The sequence below is a fragment of the Mustela nivalis genome (assembly GCF_964662115.1).
Source record: "Mustela nivalis genome assembly, chromosome: 16".
In the NCBI taxonomy this organism is placed as follows: domain Eukaryota; kingdom Metazoa; phylum Chordata; class Mammalia; order Carnivora; family Mustelidae; genus Mustela; species Mustela nivalis.
The window spans coordinates 41,700,029-41,707,278 of record NC_139035.1 but is presented as its reverse complement, the minus strand read 5'-3'; the positions used below and the strand labels follow the sequence as shown (position 1 = coordinate 41,707,278).

General features: G+C 47.3%; 1 protein-coding gene across 2 annotated transcripts in view; it reads right to left on the bottom strand.

Annotated features, from left to right (window-relative positions):
• Positions 1–260: 260 nt before the first annotated feature.
• The window catches only part of IPO9 (importin 9), a 57,428-nt gene continuing 50,438 nt past the window's right edge, over positions 261–7,250 (bottom strand). For both annotated transcript variants that reach the window (XM_082702010.1, XM_082702011.1), the window contains exons 16-24: positions 6,142–6,290; positions 5,482–5,610; positions 4,516–4,791; positions 4,090–4,256; positions 3,338–3,471; positions 2,548–2,670; positions 2,019–2,123; positions 1,725–1,801; positions 261–1,279 (exon numbers count right to left, since the gene is read on the bottom strand). In XM_082702010.1, coding sequence (XP_082558136.1) covers positions 1,169–1,279; positions 1,725–1,801; positions 2,019–2,123; positions 2,548–2,670; positions 3,338–3,471; positions 4,090–4,256; positions 4,516–4,791; positions 5,482–5,610; positions 6,142–6,290 — 1,271 coding nt within the window. In that variant the 3' untranslated portion in view covers positions 261–1,168. The remainder of the gene's footprint in view (positions 1,280–1,724; positions 1,802–2,018; positions 2,124–2,547; positions 2,671–3,337; positions 3,472–4,089; positions 4,257–4,515; positions 4,792–5,481; positions 5,611–6,141; positions 6,291–7,250) is intronic.

Here is a 7,250-nt window from a genome sequence, read left to right as displayed (position 1 = left end):
ATGGGAAGCCTGCTTCTCCCTCCCCCGCTCCCCCTGCTTGTGCTCTCTCTCTGTCGAATAAATAAATAAAAAGTGTCAAAATTAAAAAAATATTTGATTGGATGATACTAGTTCTCTAAGAATCATTTTGAGCTAGGTTAGCTAAAACACAATATGGTATCTACATGGCTCTGCCTATTCCTTTTTCCCTAATTTTTATTTTCCTACTAAAAGGGACAGAAGGTATATATGCTGGGATACCTTATACCATGCGGACTAAATTCATTTGTAAAGATTACTTTACTCTCCTAAAAAAATACACATTGCAAATTTGAGGGCTACAACTTATCCACTTTAGAGGATTCCTGAGGGAGAGGGGGTAACCTTTGAACATCAGACTGTGTGGTGATGTGTGGGAGAGGAATATTAAATATGGTTGGGTCAGGAGGACTTTTAAAAAATGTTTTTCCCATTTTTTTTTTTTTTTTCTAAAAAAGGAAAACCAACGTGCCATCTGTCTGGCTTATTTTGTGTGTGTGCAAGTATACACAGGGATAGGTTGGGGGGGGAGGGGTTGTGTCATGCAATGAGGCAAAAACAAGATCACTTCCTCTGAGAGGGAAGCCTTAGTGTTGTAGGAGGGAGACAAGGAGAGGTCACTGAAGAGGGCTCAGAATGTAGTTGCTCCCTCTTGTTCCTATGGAGAACCCAGAGCATCTGTGGTGGAGGGCAGAAAGCAGAATTATCTCTCAAGTGTATTCCTATCTGAACACATCAGATGTCCTATGAAAGTAAACAGGTTCTGTTTTAGAATATAAATGGTCATGACTTCCTGTGCTCCTGAGGTGGGGCAAAATAATCCATGAACACATAATCCTTCTGGGCAATATGTTTCTGGAGTGGCCAGCAGAGGGCTCTAGGAACAGAGGTGAGGGCACATAGGGAGAAAGGTTTCTAGAGATGGAGTCTCTTCAGGGGGTCTTTGAGAAGTGTCCTTTTTTCCAGTATTCGTAAGTGACAGCACTGGTGAGCTTGGTTTGAATTGTCAGTGTCACTCTGCAAAGGCCAAGGGCCAAGAGTCAGGAGGCCACTCTAGGTTGAAAAGAAAGTACATCTCGAGGCCAGTCAAGGGCTGCAAAATGGTTTGTGGCTGAGCCAGGAGGAGAAGATGTAGAAAGTCTCCGTTTTTTTAGATGCCAATGGTCTGCAGAACCCGCCTCTCGTTGTCATTAAGGTGGCCTGAGAACATTATGTAGCAGGGCTGCTGAGCGAACTGGCAGAGGAAGTCTGTGAGATATGCCTGGGGGGGAAGAACAAGAGTAGCATCACTGAGGGTTTCCAGGCTCACCATCTGTGGCAGGGCAAGAACCCCAAGTGGTACAGGAAGCACTGGCTTTTTGACAAATGCCACCATGCTGAGGGGTGGCTTTCTATACTCTTGGATCTGGTGCAGGCCTAATCCAGAGACTAAATTCCATAAGGAAAAGAAATTTTCCCAACAGGTCTCATATTTCACCCAAGGACTTTCACAAGATAGCCGAGTTGCAAGAAATTGGACCGCCATACTGGCAGGTATAATGCTAAAATACTTCCAGCCCACCCAGGGCCCTTGACTACTTAACAAGATAGGAACTCTCTGCCCTGAAGCTCCCAGAATGAACTATGAATGGGTTTGAAGCCATATTCCTGTTTCCAGGGCCTGGGACATCGTCACCTGCAAGACATTGGTCTCTGGAAATGCGCACCTGCAGGTCGATCTGATAGAGAGGATCCTTCAGGGCATCAGGGTCATCTTCCTCGTCATCCTCGTAGTAATCCTCCTCTGTTAGACACAGTCAACACAGAAAGGGGTCAGGGCCGGGGCCCCTTCCTGCACCCCATCAGGGAGGCATCACCACACAGCTGGGGTAGAAGGGCTAAAGAAGCCCAAAGAACGTCCCTTGTGGGCCCACCTCTCTCCTTTGGCGCCCTGTTCTTGGTGCCAGTGCACAGAAAAGGAATTTAGCATGGCTGTCCTGTCCTCTTCTCAAACCGCTTACCGTATTTGCTTGTAGCGAGAATGTCAGATAAGAGCTGGCCAGCTAAACCATCCTCTTCCTCCTCTTCATCCTCCTCCTGGTCCTCCCACATATCATTGGAGTCATCTACTTGGAGATGGAAAGCAGCTGGAGTATGCTCACACATTTCCCTTCCCAAATGCAAACAGGCCAGAACAGAAGGGTCCCAAGGGTTTCTGCAATGTGGCCTGTGGCCAAGCCCTCCCAAAATGTTTAAATGGAAGAACTGAGGGTGTTTTAGTGGGTAGAGAAAAGGTTGAGAAAAACTGAACAGAAAGGGGTAAGCAGCTTGCTTCCCGGCCGCCTCCCACCCCAGCCTCTGCAGAGATTTCAGAAGGCGGACCTCAGGAGCAGCTCATCACGTGTGTAGCAACGCTAGCTAGCCACATGATGGGCATGTACTAAACATTTAAAAAAACCCCCGTGATTCAGTAAGCCAAACTGATAATCTGAACATTTGTAACTTGATCTGCCAGGCTGAAAGTCTGCTGAGAGTAAGAGCCTGGTGCACCTTGACCCCACTCTGCAGGAGTGGCCTGGCGTGCGGCATTGGCCTCCATGACGTTGGAGAGCTCATTGATGATCAGCTTCAGGATCTTGACCAGTAAAGGAATGTTTGTCCAGCGCTCAGGGTCTGGAAAGGAAAGGCAAGGCTTTTAACAGACTGTCCGTGGGCTCCCTCTGGCAGGGCTCCCTCCCTCCTGCGGCACTGCTCAGCAGACACAGTTCACCAACCCTCAGGCTTTCCACCATCCCAGACCATATCCAGTTGGCACAGAAGGATTTAAAGTTAAAGAACTTCATTCCGCTTGGTGTTCTCAGAGTTCAAAAGTTAGGACAGATAAGAGTTCAGGAATTAGGAGATAGGTTTTGGCTGGTAATAAGGCTTGGACACCAAGTAACTGTACAGAGTGCATTACTCCAGTCCCCATGACTTGCAGTTCGAGAAACAGCAGAGGTGATTATAAACCTACAGCTGAAGAGGGCAGCTTTGCACTCGCTGCCTACAAATCACTGACGTCATAGAACAAAAGCAATCTGGCAACAAAGACATGCTCAAATGCGTATCAGAGTCCCGAATGAAGCTGGAAGTTGGGGTCCCTGAGATTGTTTTTGCCAATTTTCAGCAGTAAGAAGGAACCATATGTTCTGATCTGTTTACCTACAGCTTTCTGTTTCTTTTTATCAAAGCCATCACTAACAGCTGTATTTTAAAAATCGAGATCACAGTGCATCCCTGCCCCCCACCCTTGCCACTTAGCCCCTAGGGAAGAGACTGGAGGGGCAGCAGCATCACCCACTTTTGGCTGACTTCGAGCGGGTGCGGATGCCCTCATCCATGCTGTAGATCTCCTCTCCCTTCACGCGGATATCCTGCAGCCGTTTGTCATCTGCATTGATGCCGTGCTGGAGCAGTTTACACAGTGCCACAGAGCTAGCAAGGAAGAGCCAAAAAAGGGTCAATCAGCAACCCATCTGGAGTTCACTCCAAGGAGATCGGCAATTGTGTTCTAAGACTCTTCTCTGGGTTGGTGAAAATTCTGTTCACAACAAATTAGGAGAGATGAGAGAACTTAACTGAAAATGGGATTTAGTGTTCATGAGGATGGGCTAATGAAACTTTTGAACTTTTTGAACAAAGCTAAGGTGGGCAAGGATCGCAATAGCTGGCCACACCAAAAAGTGCAATGGGGTAATGGGAACCAGTGGGAGGCAAGTCTAGGATGGGAAGTTAGCAAGCCACAGTTAGAAGGCTTGGGTTTATAAAGGAGAATAAGCCACTAGCAGTACTTGGCTAGGTGAAGTCTATGGCAGTGGGGGATCTCTAGCCAGCAGAGAGGGGGAAAAAAATACAGTGTACTTGTGTTGACTGTGTTTTAGAAATTTCAAGACGACAGCTATTCAAAGACCCTGATTAACAATAAAGAAATAGAGGGAAAAGGGAATACAAGGGGGCAGTTTCACACGTTGAACAAAAATGAGTGAAGCAAGTCAGGGAAAGCAGAAATGCAAGGAGAGGGCAGAATGCCCACAGAAGAAATATGGGCCCTACCTGACTTTGCCCTCATACTGGCCATAGAACAGATGCTGCCGGCTCGTCCACTCAGCCATTACAAACTCCAGGGCAGGTTTGCCAGTAGGTCCTGGGAGGCTGCACAGGAACTCCAAGAGGGGTTCCAGCTGAGTGTGCACCAGATGAGCGAACACCATGATCAGAGACTAGGAGGTAACAAGAAGGACATCTGCTTCAGGGAAACCAATTTCAGAGAGCTGGAGATGAGAGGGAATGGGGTTGGCCAGTCAAGAAACAGAGAACACGGGGAGTTCCTTGTCAGTATTTCTTGGGCCAGAATAGACAGATTTTACTTAACTGCTCTGCAAGGATCGTAAGACAAAGTAATACCTCCAGGCCTGTATATCGATTTCCATCTCTACCACCTGGAGGTTGGCAAAGCCCCGCTCCCCACTGTCCTCTTACCTGCATGACACTGAGCGTTTCTGCCTGCTGCATCTTACTGAGGATGGCACGAAGAATCTGGTCCAGATTCTCCCCCAGCTCCCGCCCTGCCTTGGAGATGAGGGTGGAGACGAGGCGACCCACAAAGGCCGCAGTGAACTCAGAGGTACGGGGGTCCAGGAGCTGGCTCACCACTTGCATCACATACCACAGCCCATTGTGGCCCTGCTCATCGTGCCACTGGGCCACCTGCTCCAGTGTCACTGACACGTAAGCCCGCAAGCACTCTCCACCATTCTGGGGAGACAAAGGCGGCAAATGAGATTAGCGATGGGGGAACAGATATCAGGAGGCCCTCAATCTATATGGGCCAATGTTTTTCTTAGAGGCCTATGTCTCATAAAAGTGATGAGCCTACAGAGTTTGTGGTGGGCACATACAGTTGGAGTCAGGAATTTACTGTTAACAGATATAGCCATGCAATATACAATCCTTGCTTTACCAAATCAGCTATCTCAAAAATCTTACTTCTGATCACAAGGGATCATGGCCAAGTAAACTAAGTTTTAGCCATGAAGATCTACCTCTGATAGATGTTTAAGATGTAAGCAGTGATTGTGGACACCTCAGGTCTTTATGAGAATAAAGACAAACAAACATATGAACCACTATCTGCCCAGAGATTTCCAAAGGCCTATTACATTGCTGACTTTACTGAGTCAGGAAAGACTTTCTTAGAGCTTCAAGTCTGTAGGTCTGTAATCTCATCCACAGTAGCAATACCCAGATACAGATGGGCAGGATGTCTGGCATCCATACCCTTTAAGATCATAACAGATTCCAAAGCAGAGAGTGCTTGGGAGGGTCTCGGCTGGATTTGAGAGACCTGTATCTCTAAAGCAGGAGACTGTGTCAGCTTTCTCAGGCTACTATAAGCCTATGGCCGGGGAGCTACCTTCCCTCTTCTAGTCACCACAGCTCTGATACCTGCATGGTGGCGTTGTCATCTGTGTGAAGGGTGCACTGTGCCACAGCAGGGAAAGCTTGGCAGATGAGTAGCTGGGAAAGGGGAGGCTTTGTATTCCGTACTACTGTGGTCAGGATATCAATGGCCGTCTGAAGGAGAGAAGAGGGGGAGAAAAAAAATCAGAACTGCTCCTAGGGTGGGGGTCGAGGGTGCCCAACATCCAAGATCCTTATTGCATGGACACAACATAGCAACCCAAAGAAAGCGCATTAACTTTCACCAAGTAAAGTTTCTGAAGGAAAGGAGTAATCAGCTAGTGGAGAGTGCTCTTAGCCTCCTCCCGCTAGCTCGCTGCTTGCTTAGATATGGGGGTGGACGGTATATGGCAGTGGAGTGGACAGACAGTCTGGTGACATACTCAGTGGCACTGTCTAATAACAGCACTGTTCAATTCACCAAGGGCAACTCAGGAACCAGAAGAGCCAGGTCGCCAAAGCTTCAAGAATCAGGACAGCCTCCCACTGTCCTGTGGGCAAAGTAGCCCAGGAAAATCACCCTACGAATCTCTAATGCCACCGGCTTCCCATTAGCTAGGTGGGATGTATAGGTGACATGGGAAGAGCCTGAGCCCGCTCTTTTTCTTAAATCTCCACCCACATCGGTGCCCTGTAAGCACTTACCGCACACAGCCCTGCAGGGATCTTGTCTGCTGGGGCCTGCATTATGCTCACAAGAGTGGGAATCAGCCTCATCTGCATTGGGCCCTGGCAGGCTTCAATCTGGGACAGCTCCTTGAAGATATCCTGGGCCAGCGAGGCGACGACAGGATCTGCAGTGGGTAAGGCACACAGAATCCCCCCCACCCAATGGTCTGATTGTGCTTCTGGCTTAATGATGCCTGTTGCTTGGCCCTCATCTAAGTTAACAACTTCTGCTCTGCTTATACGTCATATACCTGGGACCTAGTGAGGCCGTATGAATACCCTGAAATAGGAGAGAAGCTAGCTCTCCAAGAGCCGGAGGATACATGGTTTCATTAAGTCAGAAATTGGCCTGGAATAGCTACTCCTAAAATGAAACCCAGCTCTTTTTCTGGGGCAAATCTTTAATGACTTTTATTCTTGTGAAACCTGGATTACGAAACCAAACACTTAAGGAAAAAAAAAAAATCCCCATTGATACTTTGTTAAGAAGACCATGAAACTTTCAAAGGTTGCCAAAACACTCATTGCCAGGCTCTCCTGTGTTGAAGAGGAATCATATACATCTCCCAGGGGTTAGTCATGAGAGAAAAAAGAACTTCTAACGCATTTCCAAAGCTAAAGGCAAAACCCTCACAAGGTGTGAAGAAATGAAACTTTGGCTTGACCTACTTCACCTATTTAAGAAACATTTCCTCCTATATCGAGCTAGAAAAAATACAAAGTATCACTGCACTATTGCTTTGAAAAAAACTGTGAACATTCTAGATGTGCATTAACAGAACCAGCAGATTATGCTATAGCCATTTTAGGGAATATTACGTGACGGCTGAGAAGAATGAGAGGTATCTAGGAGTGCAACATGGAAACCTCTTCAGGACACCTTTTTTTTTTTTTTTTTTTAAAGAGTTTGTTTATTTATTTTGTCAGAGAAGAGCAGAAGCAGGGGGAGTGAAAGGCAGAGGGAGAAGCAAGCTCTCTGCTTAGCAAACGGCCCAATACTGCAGGACTCAATCCCAGAACCTGGGATTATGACCTGAGCCAAAGGCAGATGCTTAACTGACTGAGCCACCCAGGTGTCCCTTCAG